Source organism: Akebia trifoliata, chromosome 12, assembly GCF_017979445.1.
Source record: "Akebia trifoliata isolate Shusen 1 chromosome 12, ASM1797944v1, whole genome shotgun sequence".
In the NCBI taxonomy this organism is placed as follows: domain Eukaryota; kingdom Viridiplantae; phylum Streptophyta; class Magnoliopsida; order Ranunculales; family Lardizabalaceae; genus Akebia; species Akebia trifoliata.
Window position 1 is genome coordinate 34,189,345 of NC_141386.1, and position 23,528 is coordinate 34,212,872.

The window sequence follows — 23,528 nt, forward strand, 5'->3', positions numbered from 1 at the left end:
TGAGGACGTTAAAACAGGAGAGATTGGTCACGATCCCAACACATTCTGATTTCATCTCCCTATTTCAGGTGCCTCCTCTTCACAATTCGATCATTCCAGTTGTCGATGAAAACTTAGCTCGTGGTACTATGCACCATCTTGAATGTCAATTCATGTTCTGACAATGTGTCAAGATCCCAAACCACAACCTCAGTCCCCATTCCACTCTCAACTTCCCTGACTTGTTCAACACCCAAGAAAGGTCGAATGTGGCCTATAACCGATTTCTTCCCCACAAGAAGTCGACAAAGATGATCAACATAGCTACATGTGAGCATCTTCTCTATCATAAACCGATCACCTATAACAAATTCTTGTTCTGCTTCTTTGTGATTTTGGTTAATTATACCAGCATTAACCATGACATGATCTCATTCTCTCGTAATCTTCTTATTTGATTTGGCCAAATAAAAGAGAGGCAACTAGAATTTATAGCACTGCGCTTCTTCTCGATGATCTTTGAATCCATCGACTTCTTCATGTAGTTGATCATGGTTCCGAACAATTTAAATCTCATGGAAACATGGGAACCTTCTGCTTCGTTTTTTGTTAGGATTGTTGATGATGATGGTTTATCTGCTGCAACCCTTGTTATCAACTGATTCTTTGTTTGATCGCTAAACCGAATAATTTAATTACCTTAGAAGAGCCCAAAGTTTCTCCATCGCACTGTAGTTTCTTTCTGTGAGAAGAAAGAAAATGATGAAAAGAGAACGTCGCGGAAGAAAATAAACAATTCACTCAAGATGAACTTTGCATATAAATCAAAATGATTGTTTAAAATAGAGGAGTCAGAAAAGATAAGCAGAGGGAAAAAGACCAAAGCAAACATAACCACCAATGAAAATAAGTTAATAAATTTCAGAACATGTAATCATTGTGTTAGAAACTAACTGGATTGAAGGGCTAAGATTCATGGTTCAGGAGTTCATATTTCATATTGCCAAAATCAGTCTGCTTTTGTTTCCCAACCACCTAGGACATTTTCTGGCTAAACAGCAACATTAAAATGCTGGACATCTGCACTTGGATCCTGATTATGAATTCAAAGTAGGCAGACTGGGCGATGATGCTGTTGAAGGCAATGTAGAATCATCCTCTATATTTTGTTTGTTTTGAACGGTTGGAACATGTAGTTGTGGTACGGTCAACGACAAAGCACTTTTGAAAAATTCATATGATGCAAAGAAAAGTGCTCCTTGTGAGATATATAACACCAATCTTGGAGTCAGTCCCCTGATCACAAAATCAAGAAATCACTAATCAGAAGGTAGATTACATGAACAAAAGGAAGTAGTTCAAAAACCTATATTAGAGAACCAGTTCACCAGTAATATGAACCATATGCAACTTTTACTCAAAAGAAGGCTAACTTTTGTATAAATGCTAACGAAATTTCTCAAATCCATTATTTTAAATATATGACCATATGCAACTTGTACTCGAAAAAGGAAAATAGTACTCCCAAAATGTCAGGGATGTACCTGTAGAGACCTTTCAAGCCTTCCTGCTTTGATATTTCTTTAAGGGCGTGAAAAACACCGTGATATTTACTAAGAGATCCAGGAATCTGCTTAGCAACCAACTCGTCAGAAACATAAATGACAACCCTTTAACATAACAACCACAAACATCACATTTATAAAGATAAGCTATTCATAGAAATAACACGATAATAAAATAGGGTCGGTTTCCGTTGACTCAAGAAATAACACACGATCTTGACCATGAAAACATGATAATAATTAAAAGTCTCAATGGAAGGGAAAGGGTAGTTTGGATCATTTTGAGAGAAAATTGCTCCTTTGTTGGGAGACTTTGGATCTCCCCTTCGTGGTTTCCTAGCAGAATCATGATTACCATTGAGGATTCCAGCACCGAGTACACCACCTTGCTGTGTTAAATCACCGCAAATACGCAAGGCCATTCTATATATTTGTCCAAGCTGCGTTAAGTTTGTGTGGGTCCCATCTATCGACATCAATACGAACCACCATTTTCTTTTCTCCTCTCTTCTTGTGAATTTTCTTTTAGGTTTATTCATTTTGGAGGGTTTTGGAAAATTATAATCGGAATTTTTTCACTACACAACATATGCTTTGGACCAAATATTGAAGTTCATGTTTAATAATCTTAAAGACGTTTTCTTTTTCAAATACATCAGTTCAATCAGATCACACGTTCACATTCTGCTGTTCAGATAGAGTATGTAGGCATTATGTGCATTTATCAATAGGAAAAATAACAAGGTAGTCAATGATTGTTTAAAGGAGGCAAAGCCAGGTATTGTTGGTCAATACTTTTCTAATAGAGCAAAGCAAGTTTGAATAAAAAGCATGTAAAATGGATCACACATGCAAATAGGAAAACACACCTCGGTTTGTAATCTGGTCTTCACCACATCAAAAGGAGTTGAAAACAATGCTGCAGTAGATCCAGCCAGTCCTCCACATACTAGCTGCAAGCAGATCAATTTACGGCATGTGATTTGGAGAAGATCTCTCTTAATAAGCACAACCTGATTGGTGCTTTTGTTGATAGCAATCAAACAATCTTAAGAAAACAATGCAACACAATGGGTCGCAATGGAAGCTAAATATTCAAGTTGAGGAGAGAAAAAACAACAAAAAGGAAATGCTACAGTAACAAACTGTTTGAATTGTGCTAGGAGGAACATCAGAATGTGCTGACGACAACAACAACTGCTTCAAGCTTTCATAGGTGTAGAACTGCATGTGAAGGAGAAGCTAGCTTTCTAAATCATTATGCCCTAGAAATCATAATGGCCTCATTATGAGGGAACAAAGTAGTTTTACAATGTAAAATGACCTGACCTTGATTATAGAGTGTGGGATATTTCTGCAAAGAACGGCACCCCATCCAGAATATAATGAAGGCAAACCACCCCTCTTAAGGATTCCAACCAAGGCAGTCCTGAAAAGACAATTTTTAATGCAATGTTTGCATGAATGGAGCATAAGAATATAGAAGAAACATCCCTAAACAGCATGTAAAGATGGATGTGTTTTTTCATTCACTTTTTTGTTGATCTTGATTATTTGCATTAATAAGATATGTTCCGACAAAGATACACTTGAAAATTTCTGAGTATTGTTCCCCAGTTCTCTTTGTAGGTTATCAAATCTAACTCCATAACAATTTTCCCATAAAGCCCATAACACTAATTTGCGGTCATAATAGTGACAATAAAACCAACAATAACTTTCTTAGCCAAAAAAAGCCATTCAATATCATTGCACATAATGCCCCAAGAAGCTCATACACCTCAAGAAACTCATTTATGGGCCATGAGTTGAGATAAACAGGATGTTGATTACAATATTACAGATTCTAGTTCAACATATCTTCAACAGTCAACTACTACAATTGACAGTAAGATATAAACCATAATTTAACTTTAAGGCATAACACAAAGCTTGAGGAGTTTCTAGATGATTGTTGGCATCAGCGAAATACATACCCAGCATGCATGAAATTCATTGGAGAACATTAGCAGATAAAAAGAAATGCAAATTTCTGGATAATGTAAATAAATCAAATGCATGCCCATTAACGACGAGAATCTAAAATCACTCAAACAATTTAGATATCAACAAATGACCGAGTCTGAGAGGTATTCCGAGTAAATGATTTCAGCTCTCTAACCTCCCAGATTATAGTTTTTTTTTTTTTTAAAGAATATCAAATTTGATGCCTATAAAGAATGAATTTGTGACATCAGGCAAGGCATACCAGCAATTTTGATAATGTGAACCAACTTGCATCTGCTGCTTTATACGCTCACTTGGAGTAAAAATAAATGAAGTAGCAATACTTGCACAGCCACCTGCCGTGCAATGTGCAATAGAGTGATACTCCTGCATGGGAGAAAGGAGTGAGATTTCAAAATGCAAGCAAGAATTACACATTTTTTATAAACAAATGAATGAGCTAAACACGACAAACAAATTAAAATCACCTTAGGCAATAGTGGAAGCAGAGCTCCCTTAACTGATTCGTAAGTGAAGGTGTAAACCGCAGAAATTGGTGCAGAGGAAGCTATATTACTTGCAATTCCACGGTACAGTCCTGCTACACCTGAAAACAAAATCCCCACCAATGTTCATCCACACATATAACAAGCTTCAGACACATAAAATCCACTAGAGAAAGCCTTCCTGTAAGAGATCAAAACATTAAACAAGCTATAGAGAATTAGAGATTCCCACCATGCACAATAACCTAAAAAACTTCAGCTTTCGCAAATTCTTACCTCTTTCAGATATAATCGATTCAACAACGTGATAGATGGACTTTTGACATGTGCTGCGAGATTGAATGACAGTCTTAATTGTATCAACGGGATGTAAACAAAGGCTAACAAATGTTCCAGCCAATGCTCCTGCAAAAGCGTGTCTTTGGTTGGGAAGTGCATGACTGGGCTTATCCCTCATATCTGGACAAAGTTCCACTGAAAGTTCATTCTCGAAGAGAAGATCTTTGGGCTCCCTTTTCCCATTCGCAAGTGTGTTAGCAGCCTCTGGTGTGTGTTGGCATTCTTCAAATGCAAAATTATCCAAGCCTAAAAGGTCATTATGGTAGTCTGAGATAAGAATGGAACTCGAAATCCTTGAAACAGCTCCTGTTACCCTTATATTTGTGATAGGTTGGAGGAAGAAATGCAGATTCAGAGAGGCAACAGATTTCCCAACATTTTCTACTAATTCTACAGTGTTACCTGATGGAGGACCTTTACTTTTAGTTAAATTAGTATTATTGTCCGTGAGGATACTCTTATATCCAGAAATGCAGGTTTCATCAGGTTTCTTGAACTCGGTTGGGATCAAATTTATAGAATCTTTTGACCCAAAAAAGGGTTTTTCTCTTATCCATTCGTATGTATTTCCCATGTCAAAAGAGATTCCTACACGTTCAAGCCCATTCACCTTCCATGATTCTACAGGTATGTAGGAATCACCAAGCTGTAGAGATCTCCAGAAAAAAGAATGATTATCGTATCGACATAAAGAATCAAACAATGAGATTTTCTGGGCTACACCAATACACTCGACACTAGATTTAACCATGTGAGGGGAGAACTTTACAGACTTCAGATCAAAGAAGTAACCGGAATCAGTGGTAGAAGTCTTGCTGGTCCTTTCCATGTTATCCTTCACACAAACGCTACGCTTAACATCTGCTTTAGGTTGGCAAACGGGAAGGGGCCCATTTGCATAATCCCATGCCCGCCCAATTGCTGATACAAACTGAGCGGTGCTCAGTATCTCAGACGTAGTTTCTGAATGTTTACTGCTTTGTTTGTGAGAATCAGAGGGCGTGGTGACATTTTCCTGACAAACATCAGAATGGGCAAATGATGCCACATCAAATGGAACCGACCTATATTTGATCGAAGGTCGGCTATTTCTAGAAGGCTGACTTCGAGCAGCCATTTCTCTCAAATCTTTGAAGAAAAACTTGCTTGAATCAGAAGATAATACAGCAAAATCTTGATCACAAAATAACTGCAAGAATAGAGAATCTAAAGTTATAAAACTAGCAAGCAAAACATAACTAAAATCTACTATAGTTAGAAGAGAATCAGATGAAATTTGATACTCTAGAGAAGATATAATACTGGGCAGAACCAACAAGACATGGTAGAAAGAATGCAGAATCAAAATTTTAAAAGTAATAGGTGAAGGTTAATGGGTAATAAACAATACTGTATTTAAATTAATACAGATTCGATGCCATCGAAAACCAACCTCGCAAGAAATACCAATTAAAATTTTCAAACTCATAGAGAAAAAGTAAAAGAAAAAAAAAAAAAAGGAGTTCAGTGATCAAAAAATGTTCAAAATTAACCCAATAAACAGTTATCAAACAAAAACCCATTTTCACCCGCACAAGAATCTATTTATAATTTCTCCCCAATATTATAACATTGATGGAATTAATCCATACGAAGTAGGGTTTATGAATTTCCATCCAATGTTGTTGAATATTTAGATTCATTGATGAACAAAGTAAGATATCATGACTTATACCTCAAATGTTTCAACCAACAAAGAAAAAAGGAAATTCAAAATTTAGTGTAAGATTTGCAAATTAAGAATGAACCAACTACCAAAGTAAAAAAAACTAACAATAATCAAATTTTAAATTTATTTTTTCATTAAGAATGCGTACCCTTCACTAAGATTCCGAAGATAGTAAGCATTTAAGATCGCATTTTCTACTGAACCCTTAATTCTGCTAAAGCACAACAAAAAATGCAGATTTTAACTGAGAAATCAACTATTGGAAGAACTCGAACCTCGTGAAATCCACTATTTTCGAACTAGAAACAGAAATTAGTTCCACTTTTATTGACCTCTGGCAGAAACGTGAACAAAATAGATTAGCTGTTTACGGGTTTAAGAATTTTGGAATTCTGGCCAGTTGCGCCGCGCCGTAATATTTAAGCCATGCATCCGATCCAGTATGCTGACGTGTAGTAAGTCTACAACAACCTACGTCTAGTTGAGAGACACGTACTCTTCGAATATTAGTGTGTAATAGATTCCTAATGATAAAAATAAAGATTTACTGATTTGTAAGTTTTATGTACCAAGAAAAAGAACCAATAGTATGATGCCATGTGTATCAAGTAAAGCAAGAGTGATTCAATTTAAGTATTTAATTTTACTTATTTTTTTAATACACATATTATGCCATTGGTTCATCAGCTTAACACGTAAATATCTAAACAACAAATCTCTGTTGAATGGTGAAGGAGAGGTGAGTGTATCCAGAGAGTCATTTAACATGGTAGGTCTGGTTGTTTTGACATTAAAGTTAGTCTGTCCAACTTAGAAATAAATAGAATTCAGTTTAGAGTGTTTCACAAATAATAATTGTAATTTTGAAAATTTGGGTGAAGAGTTTTACATGATTGAAATTTTTTATTAAGAAAAAAAGAAACTCTTTCATAAAACTATTTATAATATTAAATTGCATTGATATATAGTGATATAAATCTCAATATAAGTGATTTATTGAATGAGAGTCGTGATAGTAAAAACCTGATAAATAATAATGAAAATTTTAATTTGATATAATTTCGATGAGAGTCACGTTAATGAAAATATCATTTTTATTAAATTAAGAGCGCATGAAATATTATCTTTTTAGTGGGATGCACTGGGTGACCTATCTAATATATTTTTATTATAAAAACTCGCTACTATGACCCTCTAGATTTCATGGTAAAAATATATTTAAAATAATAATAATAACTTAGATTTTGATCTGTGATTTTAAGAAATAGAATTAATGTTGAGAGGTGAGAGGATATAATAGATATTTGATTTAAAGAAACTAATATATTACGGTCATTTAATATTTTTAAAATGATGTAAATCCACTTTAAGTTTTGTTGAGTAACAAACTTGATGAAGTAGGCTCCCTTGGAGCTATAAAACATCCAAGAGAGATTTGTAATAAAAATGCAACTGTTGTAAAACATTGGAAGAGTTGTTTAATGTGCAAGGGCGGATTTACAACGGGGGCACTTGCCACCATAAGACATTTCAATGTCTATGGTTTGGTGAGTTGTTGCTATAGATTTTAGCGGCGGATTAAAAAAAATCTATCACTATTGCCTCCACAGCTATTTTTTTCCATTATTAGTTGTCCCCACAAATTTTTTTTCTTCTCTTGGTTGCCCCCCACATGGGCAAAATCTTGGCTCCGCCCATATTAATGTGGTAGGTCTGATTGTTATGACATTGAAGGCAAATATCCCCATGCAGTTAGTTGGGTTCCAATTAGGATTTGGAATTCACGTTTCGCCATTCAACAAACCCAGTTTGTAGGGGTGGACAAAGATAATTTGTTTCTTGATTCACTCAGGTTTGACACGAATGGAGATAATTCATTTCATAATTCACTTAAGTTTTTCAAATCGATTGGTTCACTTGTACATATATATACAAGTTGAGGGAGGAGAAGGACTTCAAGGAAAGTTCATTAATAAGATATTTGATGTTAGTACCAAAATATTGTGTTCGGCTAATAAATTAAGGACGTGAAGTTCCATTCATTAAAAATAAACAAAAAAGGAATGATGGTTAATTAAGCAAAAAGAAAATTGAGGGGAGAACATGGCTAATCGCACTCAACTTAAAAGAGCAAAAATACTGAATGGGTTCATTTGGTGATTTTTTTTTTTTGATACCCGGATTTGAGGTTGGTGTAATCCATAAATTATGATTTTGTCCAAGGATTAGTCTCGGGGCAGGTGCAACACCCACACATGCAACACACTAGGTAAGTAAGGGTACACCCTCATGAGTGGCCCCTAAGAAATTAGTGCTCACACTGGGTATGGAACTCACCACCTACGAGCATTAACTGCTCACCGGTAGGGCTGTATTTGGGTGGGTTCAGGCTGGGCTTCATTGTGCCTTAACCTGGACCTAAAAAGACAGGCACTCCATATACCCCTATTGGGCCAAGCCCTAGTCTGGCCCTAACGGGTTCGGACTTGATTTAGGCCTAATAAAATATTTAGAATTCTTTTTTTTTTTAGTAGAAAAAAATGCATTTTTTTTACAATAATATTTTTTTATTTGTTGTGTTTGAAGATTATCCTATTGAATTTGCAATTAATATCTTATTAACATATAATTGTAGTAAAAGATGAAAGTTAAATTCTAATTATACAACATATCTTACTTTTATTGGAAAAATATTCATCTAATCAATATTTTACGAATGTTTCTAAAATATATAATAGCGGGCGGGGGTCGAGCCAAGTTGGGCACTAATAAATCCTAGCTCAACCCGAATTTGACGGGTTGAAAATTATTGAGCCTGGCCCTACTCTTGCAGGCTCAATATGAAGGTGGGTTGTGCCGAGCTCAATTGATACTTCTACTTATCAATCCAAAATTGCCATTGTGCCAACCCCTCAGGATTCCATTTGTGACTTATTACCGAATTCGTTCATAATAAATCGGTAACAAGTTGCCAAATTGTTATGAATGTTTATGATAAGAAGTCATCAAATGCACCTATTTTATGTTTTTGCTTTTTCTAAGTGGGGTGCATTTTAAAATTTAGCTGGAGGAATGGGACAAGTCCTTTGAGCTTTACACTTCTTTTTACAGTATCATCATGCAATCCAATCCATTCATGAGCTTGGCACAATTTTTTTTTTGAATCATGCTGGAGTGACCTCAGCAGGGGACACCTTGACATGGTGGTGTGCACATGTTTGTAGATGCATTTTACTCGTATCTCGGAGAAAACACATCTACGGGCATGCGCGCACTACCACGTCAAGATGTTCCTTGTATATCCTCCCCCGAGGTTACTCCAACATTAATCTTTTTCTTTTTTTTTTTAGTCAGAGTTTATGGATCAAAAAAGATTATTAAAAAAAAATAAAAAATTCAAAATATAGTTGTGAGTTTCAAATTGACAACATTCCTCCCTTGACCCAATAACTTTCTCTTATAAAATAATATAAAACAATCAAGAGTCGAGACAAAATTAACACGAAAAAAGCCACTAAAACTTCACTCATTGGCATGACATATGCACATAACCATAGATTTCTTTCCGTGGGATACATGAGGAAAATATCTATGATTCAATGCACATGCCACATCAGTCAGTTAATTTTGAGTTGTTTTTTTCAAGATTGTTTATCATTATTCAATGATCTAAATACCAACATCTCTAATTTCTATAATATATATTAAAAAGAAAAAACCCTAGATTTTTCTCTCAAAAGTGCACCATCTTCAAATTCTACAACCACATATGCTAAATTATGTATAATCTATTGAACTTCATATTGATCCATCATTTTCGATCTCATCATAACGTGTTATTTTATGTTTGGCAAAATTTGTTACTATGCCTTCGAATACCACCTAGACAGTCCAATCAACTGGTGATTATTAGGTAGATGGGTACATCAAAAAGAGGTGGTTTAAGAGATGCATATGGTTGTTATAGCATTGGTGAGAGTATGTCATCTTCTCCAGTACATCTCACACATATTTAGTGAGAAGCAAGGGAGGAGAAAAATACCTTGTGAGTGTTTATGGTTTAGGAGAAAAAAATGATTCATTTAAGAACGCTGGATTAAAAATTAGAAAATACTTTTTTGAACTTTAGTTTTTTAATCATTTGCGCCATTTTCATCCTCTAATAAAAAAAATCCATGAATTTTCTTTAAAAAAAAAGGAAAAAAAATAAAAATAAAAGAAAAGAAACCTTGGAATGAAGGCAATGTATGGCGAGAAATTCTTGTATGGAAAAAGATACAAGAAAGGTAAAATGCTAACCTCAATCCATGGGTTGTGGCTCTCCACCAACATGACCATTGGGATGGTAGGATTTCCCAAGAAAAAAAATGTATCACTGGAAAACATGTGTTAATACCTAGAAGATTGGTATTGATCCCTAGAAAATCTACCCCTCAAACCCTAATGGTCATGTTGATGGAGAGGGCTCAAAAAAGTCCAAAGGCTCTTTTGAAGAGTTGTTATCAGCACCCCAACTTTTATTTAAAACTTTTTCAAACAATTTCAATAGTTGTTTACCATTATGATTGGTCTCATATAAAATCCTAAATCCAAAAATTAGAAATCTAGCGCGCGCACACACACAGTTTGTGTGTGTGTGCACGCTTGTACTGGCATCCAACTTGTACTTATTCTCAACCATCCAATTATTTTCTTTATATTTAATTGGGGTGTACTAAGTAAAAGTTGGGATGCCAATTGTAGCTCTCTTCTTTTGGGTTTTCTAAAACGAAAATGCTAGTCTCCATCAACGTGATGATTGGGATCACGTTTTAAAAACTCGTTTTGAGAACAAATTGTCTTAGACGAATTATTCGATACATTTGATTTGTCTCATTCAACAACGAGACAATTGTACATTTGACTTATCTATTTGTCTCATTAGTAGATGATACTGAGACATATCAGACAAGTCATCTCGATTTTGGAAAAGATTTAAAATCATGGTTCGGAATTATTAAAAAAAAAACGATAAAAACACGTCTTGCATCTATGAAGATTAAAAAATGCGATTATTTCATTTGTGATATTTTAAAAAAAAAAGTCGTTTTATTCTCGTTTTTTCATTTGGGATTATATACATATATATATATTATTCTCGTTTTTTCATTTGACAAAAAAATTTAATTTAATTTTTTTTTCAATGTGGGATTATATATATAAGGTCCCATTCGGCACCCAACCATTTATCCAACAATTTGCCCAATCATTTTTGTCTTACATGGGTTAGAAGTTTTGGAATGGGCTGATTTTTGGTGAGGATGATCTCTATGGTGAGGAGATCATCCTCACCAAAAATCAGCTCATTTCAAAACTTTTAACCCCATGTTTTCAAGTTAAAAAATCGTGGACCGTCCATTTTTTGTAAAACATTTGTGATGGGGTTAGAAGTTTTGGAATGGGCTGATTTTTTGTGAGAATGATCTCTTCACCATAGAGATGAGTCTCACCAAAAATTAGCCCATTATAAAATTTCTAATCCATGTAAGACAAAAATGATTGGGCAAATGGTTGGGTAAATGGTTGGGTGCCGAATATTTCCCTATATATATCTATATATATATATATATATATATATATATATATATATATATATATATATATATATATATATATTTATTTTTATTTATTTTTTTCATAATTTTTAATATATATTTATCGTTTTTCTGTTTTTTTTTTCTCTCATTTTTAATGTGTTTTCCTTAGCTTTTCCTTATCGTTTTAAATCCGTACTCTGACTTTGAGACTGTGGCTGGGATATTAGGAATTCCAAAAAAATAAAAATAAAAAAATTGTATCACTAGGAACTGATATCTATCTAGGAAATATAATTTTTTTTTCCTCAAATCCAAAACGGTCGTATCGACGCAGAGGCTAGAAAAGTCCACAACAAAAATTGTTGTAAGGCGAAGGGGCATTTCGATAGAAAATGTTCACAACATTGGGATTTAGAAAGAAAAACCTACATTAGGGTTCTTTAGAAAATTTCCCAACAAATATAAACCACGCGCCATTGTTTTCTCTACTTCTTCACTGACCAAAACGTCGAAAAGCAAAGCAAAGGCGCGCGCCATGGGAACTTCAGTCCAGGTCACTCCACTCTGTGGTGTCTACAACGAGAACCCTCTCTCTTATCTCGTCTCCATCGATGGCTTCAACTTCCTTATCGATTGTGGATGGAACGATCTCTTCGATCCCAATCTACTTCAACCCCTTGCGAGGTTTATATCAACCCTCATTTATTTTTATTTTTCAAATTTCCCCTCTTTTTGGTTTCGTTTGTTATAATTTTGAATTATTTATCGAACATAGAAGTTGCTTGATACCCAGTTTAAAATTTCGTTAGTTGTGATTCCTTATAAGATGGGCATTTGTAATTTGAACTTTGGAGCACTTTAACTGACAAAACAAGTAGAAATGGTTATTGAAACAATTTAAGTGAGAATTTGCGAATTGGTTCCGTTATTAGAACAAGAACCCAATACTGTTCCACATATGTATCCCAATCATTAAGATTTACTTTCAAATTATAATTAAGTTGATGGGATGTCGTCCTAGGGGGGACTTTCCACATCACGTATCATTTCAAAACTAAATTTAATGGAACCAAAAATAAAGAAATTAAAAATGATGGCTAGCCATGCAAAGTAATTTTTATTATTATTTTTTTTATTATAACGGGGTGTCCGGACTTATGTCCGACTAGGGGGGCCGGATGAGCCAGGGCTGGAGCCAAGGCATATGGGTCTCTCCCCTGGGCACGTGCAATGCCCACGCATCACATGCACCAGGTAAGTGAGGGAGCGCCCTCGCGGGTGGCCCCAAGGAAATATTGCTCATACTGGGTATCGACTCTCACCGCTTATCTGATCCGAAATTGCCATTGAGCCACCCCCTCGGGGTTATGCAAAGTATTTTTAACTATATGATTTATTTGTCTCTTTTAGATTTTTCTTAAGTACGTTATTCAAATATGCAGGGTAGCTTCCACAGTGGATGCCATCTTGTTATCACATCCAGATACACTTCATCTTGGTGCTTTACCATATGCCATGAAGCACCTTGGACTCTCTGCGCCAGTTTATTTAACAGAACCTGTATATAGACTAGGCCTTTTATCTATGTACGATCACTATCTTTCGCGGAAGGTGAAGTTTCTTATTGCCAATTGAACTCCATCGTATATCAGTATATAATATTGAATAGTTTATGAATTTTTTATTTTATATAAGTACAAGGAGTCTGAGCAGTGCGAGCGCTTATTTTCTTTCAAGTTTTAGTGGCATAAGTGTTGTTAATGTTTTTTATTTGTGGAGCTGAATGTTGGACAATCAAGGAACATGTTCACAGATTGAGTACAATACATATCCGAGATTAGGATGTTGAGTTGGGTGAATTGAAAAATTAAGAAAGGTAAAGCAAAAAAAATGAATGGGATTTATGAAAACGTCGGAGTAGCGCAATAATTCCAATTAGAAAGAACATGCATGTTGAAAGGATCCAAAAGAGCGAGATGAACTTAAAAAAGACTCTTGATTGAGGTAGTGAGGGCAGATTGGAAGATGCTTGAACTAACCAAGAGATGATTGAGCTAACCAAGAGATGATTTTAGGTAGAATTTATTGGAAGAAAAAGATTCATTCAGCTGACACAAGATATGTATGATAAAACTTTGATGATGATGATGTTGAGTTATGTTCGTTTTCTAATCTTCTCGCATTATCTTCTCTCCCTTTGCAGCAAGTTTCAGATTTTGACTTGTTTACTCTGGATGACATTGATTCTGCTTTTCAAAATGTTGTCAGACTGACATACTCTCAAAATTATCATCTGTCTGGTAAGTTTGTTTTACTATTGTTTCTTTTAGGGTTCACCTGGTTATTCACAATACATTTGCTGGAGGAACACTTGGGTCTGGACGTACCCAGGGGCCAGAACAATCCATGTTTTACATGCTGGTGGAGCCGGAACATTACGTAAGCCTAACCTAGGAGACATTCTAGGCCACAAATTTGTCCAACCTGGTCAGGGGCGGAGATAGTGGGGGCAATTGCCCCCCACAGAACTTTGAGATGCTCCTCTATATTTTCAACTAATTACATGCCCATTTGTCCCCACTCCCTCACCTCTCTCCCCATTTGCCCTCACACCCTCACCTCCCTCCAATTTTTGAAACCCCCCCCCTTTCAATTTTTTGTTGATGACATTGTCTCTTGACCGGACCTACTCATATACTAATTGGAAATGACCTAAATATCCTTTTCTTCAACTTCTAACCAAAGACCTCTGAATTTCTCCCTAAAACCATTCATCTTCAAGTTCAACCATACAACTAACCATAGTTTGCCCCCACTACAAGAAAATCCTGGCTCCGCCCTTGAACTCGGTGATTTTATCATCCAATATATAAACCTTTTTTTTCTTTTAGATTTTTCCGTGGATAGTTCACACACATGTGCATATATTCAACCCATCCAAATGTGCTAGGTGGATAAATGTGATTGCTTGCTTGGGTTGGTTTTCAGACTCATAGAACCCCTCGGTGGAACCCACCTTATTCCTTGTCCCAACCCTCTGCATGTGTTCACCTGTAAGATACGGTTGGATCTGTATGTAGGTTGGTCCGATATGCAGACATCTTGCCCCTATTATTCATCCATTACATATTTGATGTGTTCTTATCGCTCCTCTTTCTTTGGTTCTTTCCATTTAAATTTATGTCAGAAAAAGGAGAGGGGATTGTTATTGCTCCTCATGTGGCTGGACATCTCTTGGGTGGTACTGTCTGGAAGATTACAAAGGATGGGGAGGACGTAATATATGCCGTTGACTTCAACCATCGCAAAGAAAGGTCATATGCGACCCTCCTACCAATTACTTCCACCCAACTTAGAACTTCGTGGACTCTGTAATGCTTATGTTTGTGAAAGGAATAAAAAAAAAAAAAAAAAAAGCTTACCGGTGTTCTCATTTATCAGGCTCTTGAACGGAACTGTTTTAGAATCTTTTGTTCGTCCTGCTGTTTTGATAACGGATGCTTATAATGCTTTGAACAATCAGCCTTCTAGACGCCAAAGAGACCAAGAGTTTCTAGGTATTCCTGCCTTCTATATCAAAATTTGATTATTTTTCATTCAAGGCCTGTTATGCATTTTTTTTTTTGCGATGCTCCCTGTTATCCCTTTTTTTTTTTTGTGAATGTGGAAATTTTTGTTTTGTTTTTAATTTTGTATCTTTCTTATGAAGGACAATTGTTAGAATCAACAGTTTGATGTCATAATTCATGACATTTATGTCACTGTATTCTTTAACTTTATAGAGTTGCTAACATGATTCATTATGTTGTTTGTTATTTTTAATTTCCGTTAGATTTGATACTGAAAACTCTGAGAGCGGATGGAAATGTACTACTACCTGTCGATACAGCCGGGCGTGTATTGGAACTGATTTTGATATTAGAACAGGTCTGTTTTGGAAGCATTGATATGTTTTTAGTTCTCTACTGGCCAGCTTTTCAGGAATTCTAAAGGTAGTGAGTTGTGTTGAAATTGCAGTACTGGGCACAGCATCATCTGTCCTATCCTATATTCTTTCTTACGTATGTTGCTTCAAGCACGATTGATTATGTCAAGAGCTTCCTTGAGTGGATGAGTGATTCAATTGCAAAATCCTTTGAACATACACGTGACAATGCTTTTCTTTTAAAGTAAGTAGCTACTTTCCTTATAGTCCCAAAAACTAACAGAGAATACATATATTCAACATTGTTTCTTTTCTCTTGCCACCTTATGGTGTCCTTTAGCTCTGTTGCCTGTATTGCATTTGGTACTTTTTTCTTGAATACACAGAAAGTCTGAAGTTTCTTATTTTTCCTATGAATTTCCTTTTATTTTGTCAACAATTGCTTTACAGATTTTATGTTGAAAATTGTAGGCATGTCACGCTACTAATCAACAAGAATGAGCTTGAGAACGCGCCAAATGGTCCAAAAGTTAGCACACCTTTTCTTAAAGACTACTTATTATTATTTTTTTTCCTTTGAGATGGAGTGAACTGATGTCTGTTTTAGATTGTTTTAGCATCCATGGCCAGTTTGGAAGCAGGTTTCTCTCATGATATATTTGTCGAATGGGCAAGTGATACGAAGAACCTTGTGCTTTTTACAGAAAGAGGCCAAGTATATTTTCTAACTTTATATCAATTATTTGTGTGTTTCATTTCAACTCATATACTTTTTTTTTCCCTCAATTGACAAATTTTTTATGAAAAATTATGTCTTCTAGTTTTGTTGCTTACTATTGAAATGAATCCATAATTAGACAGTGTTACCTTGCTCGGATGTTTCTGATGTAGCTTTAAGATTGAAAAGTCATTTCTCTTCATCCTTTTGGAGTCATTGCTCTTGAAAAATGTCCTTTTTCTCATATAATATTTGATGGTCTAGTTCTAGTAATGCTTTGATTTTCTTAAAATTTTTATTTTTGATTCTCAATGTTTACACACGTGCATTTGCTTATTTATTTTTTTTTTTTATATAAAAAAATGCATATTAAGTATTTGGATGGTATTTATTTGTCTTTGCTCTTAAAAGATCCTTTTGACACCTTTTGCATCAATTAATTGTGCAGTTTGCAACTTTAGCTCGCATGCTTCAGGCAGATCCACCTCCTAAAGCTGTAAAAGTCACCATGCGCAAGAGGGTTCCTTTGGTTGGAGAAGAGTTACGAGCTTATGAAGAAGAACAAAATCGAATTAAAAAGGAGGAAGCTCTAAAAGCTAGTCTAAGCAAAGAGGAGGAGGTAAAAGCATCCCATGGAACTGATGTTGATGTAGTTGATCCAATGGTCATTGATACAGGCAATGCTCATGCTTCATCAGATGGTATGTTTATCATATTCTGTTTTTATTATATATTAGAAATCTATCTTATGAAATTTTCTTAGTTTAATTCTTTTTCTTTTCATTCCGATCATATTCTTTACAGCCTTAAGATGTTTGTGCATACACATGTTAGCTCAAACTGTGGTCAGAATGCTATAATGAGAGATTGCCTGCCTTTTTTAGTGGCAGAGAAGTTATTTAATACTTCAAATGACATCTATTTGATTCATAAAAGAAACTAGTAAATGAGTAATACTTTTTGTTGAGCAGTAATGACACTGAAAAATTGGGTTTGATGTAAATGCATTGCCTGTATGGTAAAATGTAAATGCTTAATCTCTTTCTGATTTACTTTGCAGTGACTGGTCCTCATGGTGGTAGGCATCGAGACATCTTCATTGATGGGTTTGTTCCTCCATCCAGTAGTGTTGCTCCAATGTTTCCTTTTTTTGAGAACTCTTCTGAATGGGATGATTTTGGTGAGATCATTAATCCTGATGATTATGTAATCAAGGAAGAAGACATGGATCAAGCATTTATGCCTGTAAGTTTCTTTTGCCAATTATCTCTTTGCTTACTTGCAGAGTGTTTGATCAGCTATCCTCGCTGTTATCTCTTTATTTTTTTTTTCTACTTGTATATTTTATTTGTCAAATATTGAATAGACCTCACATTTAGGGATAATGTAACTTCATTATCAAATTTTAGATCAGCTTAGAAATTTATGTAGAAGCCAGGAGGAATATTCTGTTTTATCCATCATACCAATTTGTTAAAGATTCAAAACATTTGAATCTTGTGGAAATCGTGAAATGTTGATTGGAACAAGCTTTTACCTTGGCTTGATTTCCGGTGGGTTGCGTATTTGGGAGTCCTTTTAGAAAAAGTGCAAAGAGTGAAAAATATTAAAATTCAGTTTGCTATTACCAGTACCAAGTGACTAAAACATCCTTGAATCAATTCAACATCTGACCAAGTCCAACAAGCCTAACACTGTGCAAGCAGATGACATTTCTTCCATATTGAACAAGCTTTTTGAAACACCAAACCAGGGAAGTTTCTGTTCAAGTTGGACTGTTCCGAGCAAAACTTGGATTTGGCTGCTTGACTAAAAAAATCTTAATGAAAACGAAATTGATCAAATAGATTAAGAAAAGCAACAAGAACGAAAGGTCCAGATTACAATTGAAAAGAAACATTATTGTTCAATCAAAATAAAACCATGACTGATTTTACTTAACTATTACAAAGTACCATCAAGTATTAGACAGTTGAAGGAACTGCAACAAAAATCCATAATAATAGGAATCTGTTGGTCAAGTTATAAAAACCTCAATATCTGATCTCTGATGTGTGTTTGGTAATTGATGATAGTTCACTATTATATTGGTTGGAATGGAGTCTCTGAGTAAAAATTAACCTTACATGTGCAAAATAGATTGATCAACGGGTGTGTCATGTGGATTGACCATGAGTGAAGTGGAAAAGCATAGTCAGTGTGGGACGACAAAGGTTCGGAAGCCAAGAGATTATCGTGACCCACGCGACCCACATGGTCACCCATTCGGCACTTTTTATCCAAGAAATACATTATATTTTGGATTGTTGGACATGAGAGGGGAATTTAAGTGATTTCATGCCTCCTTGCCTATAAATAAGCCATTCTGACAACAAAGGAGAGGACTGACTTTTCTAACCCTAGCACTACTTTTCTCTCACAATTGTGCTTCTTCCTCTCCCTTTCCTCCTCTTCTCTCCCTCACTCTCTCTTGTAACCAAAACTCTATCCTCTTCCCTTGGGATGCCCCATCCTCTCTTTTTTATCACTTAATGCTTTATCCACATCCACAACATCAGTACAACACTTATAGACATTTTTTCTTTTCTAAAATGCAAATTTCTACTAAAGAAAGGCCCTGTACTGCGAACAAATTGGTAATTATATTGCCACCGCTACAAGTGTTACTATACGCAATAGATAATTAATCTTGTAAACATAATATCTATATTTCTACTTCTCCGTTCTCTTTATCTTTTTCCTCTTTTTTCTTTCCTTTTTAAAAAAAAAATTTGAATTGTAACATCACAGTTCAAAGTTCAAACTGGGATTTACACACAGATTTATTGCTTCTACTTAGTTCTGTCATGTTAAATGTTAATGTTTGATTGCTACTTCAATCTTTAGATTATTACTAGTTCCAATGTTTTCTACTGTTATTGACATTCCATACCCAAAAACTTCAACTGGAATGAACAGAAATGCATGGTTGGGTGGTGGTGTTTTTTAAGTGCATTAACTATACCAATGCTGTTGTATGTACCTTATGGTTTGTATATTCTGTCTCAGGCTGGGGAAGATTTGGATGGCAAACTCTACGAGGGTTCTGCTAGTTTGATACTTGATTCAAAACCATCAAAAGTTGTTTCAAATGAATTAACAGTGAGTGGATCCCTACCTTTAGATGAACAGAGATATCAGGAATTGTAGAATCTGTAGTAGTGTAGCTGTACATAATTCATGATGTTACGATTAATTGCAATATTTATTTCACAAGTCTCACTGCACTGATTTGATGATAGTCAAGTGGATTAGTTTGTGAATCTAGTCCTTGATGCATATTGGGGTTAACGAGTCATATCCCTTACCAGAACTTGACATGTGATTTGGTTTGATATCCATCGGGGTGTCTGGCTAAGCCTGAAAAAAAAACCCAGTATATTTCTGAAAACATGTATTCGGTAGGCATAGAAAAATTTCCTTATCATTAGGGATTTCTAATGCAATAGGACAAATCTGAGAATAGGCAAAAAATTTATCTTAAACTTCTGCTTTATTAACTCTTTAAGCTGTGGAAAGGGCTGCCATGTTCTTCGAGCTGTGTATTTAGGAAGAACATAACACTCCAATTTTTTAATAAATTTAGGGATATTCCATCTGTATGCTAATGGGTAGGGTACTGCTTTGTGGACTGGGCATCCCTTTACAAAGATTTTGGGAAATTGAATTTGGAAGAATAATTAGTGAAATTCTCTGATTCAAGCACGATGTTTTCACGACCTTCTCTCTCTCTCTCTCAATATATATATATAATTTTTTGAGGAAAACCTCATCCATCCTCGTTAAATTTTGAATCTATTAATTACTAGGGGAATGCATGTCTCATTGCTTATCTTTTATGACTAAAATAGTTTTTTTTAATGAATAATAAGAGTTTTTTTTAGATAGAAGTAAGACAATTTATTATAAAGTTAAATGGGTATGTAAAATAGCTATATTGCTTTTGTATGCATCAAGCTTAGCTGTGACAAGTATCACTGGCATCATTTGCAAATTTTGCGGTGTTTTAAGTTGTAATTTCTTTCAATTTAATAGTTGCTATTTTATTAGCTCTAAAAATCCTAGTAACATGTTTGAATTGTCCTCTTGTATCAGGTGCAAGTGAAGTGTTCTTTGGTTTACATGAACTTTGAGGGTCGTTCTGATGGCCGTTCAATCAAATCAATTCTAGCACACGTGGCTCCCCTGAAGCTTGTAGGGCCATTCTTTCTTTATGCTATTGACCTACTATTCAAACCTAATTGTCAAGTTGTAGTTATTTGTGAATTGGGCGGGAGCCCTTCGATTGATTGCTAGTAAAGCATTGACTTTAGTATAAATAAACCTCACAGGGTGTCGTTTTCTTATTGGAAAGGTTTTGGTGCATGGATCAGCAGAGGCTACTGAGCATTTGAAGGAACACTGCTTGAAACATGTTTGCCCCCATGTGTATGCTCCCCAGATAGGAAAAACGATTGATGTCACATCAGATTTGTGTGCTTACAAGGTAGCCGTCATGGCAGGACTTGATATTTGTGGGAGCTAGTAACGATTGAATAACCTGAGTTAACCTTTGTTTCTGTTATACAAATTACAGGTGCAACTTTCTGAGAGGCTGATGAGTAACGTACTCTTCAAGAAGGTAAGCATCTCAGTAATACTGTCTGATGCATCTCAACATTATCGTCTTACTATGGATGTCCTATATGTGTACGTATAGTTCCGTTCATCCTCTTATCTTTGTTGAGAACTTCTCCCTTATTAGTTCATTATAGAATGATTGAAGCTTATTTTAGTGGGGACATGAAAGGATAGGAGTTAGATTGAACTTGTCTGTGAGATAGTTGCATTTACACTGTTGTTATTACAGCTTGGGGATCATGAGATAGCTTGGATTGATGCCGAAGTAGGGAAGACGGAGGATGGAATGTTGTCTCTGCTTCCAATCTCTACCCAACCACCACCGCATAAATCTGTTTTTGTTGGTGATTTAAAACTGGCAGATTTCAAGCAGTTCCTTGCAAGCAAAGGTGTCCAGGTACTCGCTTGTTTTTTCTTGCTCAAGTACCACTCTCTTCACAAAGTTTACTTGAACAAATATAAAAGATTATGCATGTAGTCCAACAACTCATTGGTTGAGATCTATGTTACCAGGTTCGCTGATATAGTAGCGAACCATGAACTGGTAAAACCAAAACAGTTCGTGGTTCGGTTCATATTGGGTTCGTCAAAAACAGCGAACCTAACAAACCCCCTTATTTTGGTGAATTTTAGAGATGCTCCCATGGTTTGGTCAATATTAGAGATAACCCTTATTTTAGAAATCCCAAAGATTTGGTCAATATTAAAGATAAGCCTTTGTTTTTAAACCGATGATGTGCCCCCTTGACCCGAGTTGTCTTCTATGAGATTAACATGAATGACTTAAATATCCGCCACGAACTACCTCTACGAACCAGGTTCATTCAAGAGTGGTGAACCGCGAACCACTGAACCAGGTAACATAGGTTGAGATTATTCAAACGATGGGCCATCTCTAATTAGACTGCCAGGAGGATCTGAATGATTATTGGGTAGTTCTTAATAATGAAGCTTACTGTTTCCTTATTGTCAATTCTCTCTTTTAGGTAGAATTTTCTGGTGGTGCCTTGCGATGTGGAGAATTCGTTACGGTGCGTAAGGTCGGAGATGTAAGCCAGAAGGTGATTACCCTCCCAACGTGGTCCATTTATTATAATTGCAAATTTAGATTAACTTTTCAGTTTAAAAAATTGGATTACTGTTTTTTTTTTTTTTTTTAACGGCTCTATTCATTTTGTAGGGTGGTGTTACTGGTACTCAACAAGTGGTTATTGAAGGCCCACTAACTGAAGAGTATTACAAGATTCGTGACTATCTCTATTCGCAGTTCTATTTGCTGTAAATTAATACGTGATACCCAGAGTGGCGATTTTAAGAGGAGCTTCCACAAGAGTATCTGCCCACGCATGGAAGAGAATGTATAATTTTGTTGGAAGAGAGATATTTTTGCACATTTGTTTGGTTCCTAAAGCCTGAGATCAAGTTGGAATTACCTTGATAGGTAGGTGGCCCAATAGTGGAATTAGAATTCACAGGAATTCTGGGAAAATTCCAGGGAAACTATCAAAATTGTTACAAATTTTGATTCAAGGTTATGAAATTTAGTCTTGAGGTCGGAAAAAGTGCTGTAAAACTGAATGTTTTATTTGGTTCTATATGAATATTTATGATCATGATTCAGAACAATACATGGTGGAATGTAATTGCCAGGGAGTGGCCAATCTCACTTTCCACACGTGCCACATTGTCTGATTGTATCTATAGTCCTCGAGATATGCACCACCAATCCAACAGTCATCATCATCATTAAAGCCTCACCCTAAATATTTGGGAGTTATATCTTTTGTTAGAATAATGCTGAAATGACCTCTATATTGTATCTCATATCGTACATCCTGACGTGAAAGTGTGTAGGAACTATAGATGCCTTCTACTCATATCTTGATGAATAGCATATATGGTTCCTACACACTTGACATCAAGATGTGCGATATGAGGTACAATCTTGAGTTTGCTCCAGCACGACTTTATTAGTTATGAGAGATCATTATAACAAAATAAATAGTGTCGTGCTGGGGAGACACATGATTTACTGCAATTCTCACAATTTTAACGTGGAGTTACATACATAATCGTAGATGATTTTTACTCCTATTGCGAGGAAATATATCTACAATTATGTGCACAGCCCATGTTAGAATTGTGAGAATCATAGTAAATACCCTGTGTCACCTCAGCATTAGTGAAATAAAAAATCGGGGATTATTGAAAATTGTGTTTTTAACGATCTTGATGCATGGTCTCATTGATGGATGAAAAATAATCTCACCTTTGCAAGAGTATTAATTGTCACCAATTGGGCTGCATGTGTTTTTCACTTGGATATTAACTGTATTAATGGTGAGTATTATTGATTAAAATGCATATTAAATAATTTTGTAAATTTATAAAAATAAATTTGGATAGATCATTTCAAATATATTAATGATCCATCTATAATTATATAAAATAATACAATAATGTTATGTTTTAACAATTAATAAAATACGAAGCAAGAACCCATGGAATTTTCAAATGTTAATTTTTGACACATCCAAATAATTTCAGCAGTTGTTTACAATCATGAT

The 23,528-nt window shown here is 35.3% G+C and overlaps 2 protein-coding genes across 6 annotated transcripts; one reads left to right on the forward strand and one right to left on the reverse strand.

The window, feature by feature from the left end:
• Window positions 1-933: 933 nt before the first annotated feature.
• Window positions 934-6,457, reverse strand: LOC147389780 (uncharacterized). Of its 5 annotated transcripts, none has more exons than XM_086419031.1 (9): window positions 6,359-6,457; window positions 4,313-5,564; window positions 4,019-4,137; window positions 3,793-3,917; window positions 2,874-2,973; window positions 2,691-2,768; window positions 2,414-2,497; window positions 1,524-1,609; window positions 934-1,275 (listed from the first exon to the last, which is right to left on the reverse strand). In XM_086419031.1, exons 2-9 carry the CDS (start codon window positions 5,490-5,492, stop codon window positions 1,077-1,079), a joined length of 1,971 nt encoding a protein of 656 aa, XP_086275157.1. In that variant the 5' UTR covers window positions 5,493-5,564; window positions 6,359-6,457; the 3' UTR covers window positions 934-1,076. The 5 variants fall into 5 exon arrangements, with proteins under 5 accessions (XP_086275157.1, XP_086275156.1, XP_086275158.1 ...); XM_086419030.1 differs by having other exon boundaries at window positions 6,232-6,445; XM_086419032.1 differs by lacking the exon at window positions 2,691-2,768 and having other exon boundaries at window positions 6,232-6,446.
• A 5,661-nt stretch (window positions 6,458-12,118) lies between these two features.
• Window positions 12,119-22,627, forward strand: CPSF100 (cleavage and polyadenylation specificity factor 100). Its single transcript, XM_086418446.1, has 18 exons — window positions 12,119-12,343; window positions 13,102-13,270; window positions 13,863-13,959; window positions 14,847-14,973; window positions 15,101-15,216; window positions 15,492-15,586; window positions 15,677-15,828; window positions 16,056-16,113; window positions 16,192-16,299; window positions 16,751-17,003; window positions 17,363-17,547; window positions 19,351-19,443; window positions 20,437-20,535; window positions 20,696-20,827; window positions 20,918-20,962; window positions 21,191-21,358; window positions 21,948-22,022; window positions 22,142-22,627. Exons 1-18 carry the CDS (start codon window positions 12,195-12,197, stop codon window positions 22,241-22,243), a joined length of 2,223 nt encoding a protein of 740 aa, XP_086274572.1. The 5' UTR covers window positions 12,119-12,194; the 3' UTR covers window positions 22,244-22,627.
• The last annotated feature ends 901 nt before the right edge of the window (window positions 22,628-23,528 follow it).

Excerpts from the sequence above, each read along its gene's own strand:
- LOC147389780 (XM_086419031.1), bottom strand. The coding sequence starts at position 5,492 with ATGGCTGCTCGAAGTCAGCCTTCTAGAAATAGCCGACCTTCGATCAAA. Across the intron at positions 2,974-3,792 it reads TCACATTATCAAAATTGCTG|GACTGCCTTGGTTGGAATCC; the intron begins GTATGCCTTGCC and ends TTGTCTTTTCAG. Across the intron at positions 1,610-2,413 it reads AGACCAGATTACAAACCGAG|ATTCCTGGATCTCTTAGTAA; the intron begins GTGTGTTTTCCT and ends GTTGCTAAGCAG.
- CPSF100 (XM_086418446.1), top strand. The coding sequence starts at position 12,195 with ATGGGAACTTCAGTCCAGGTCACTCCACTCTGTGGTGTCTACAACGAG. Across the intron at positions 19,444-20,436 it reads TTGTTTCAAATGAATTAACA|GTGCAAGTGAAGTGTTCTTT; the intron begins GTGAGTGGATCC and ends CTCTTGTATCAG. Across the intron at positions 21,359-21,947 it reads TTGCAAGCAAAGGTGTCCAG|GTAGAATTTTCTGGTGGTGC; the intron begins GTACTCGCTTGT and ends TCTCTCTTTTAG.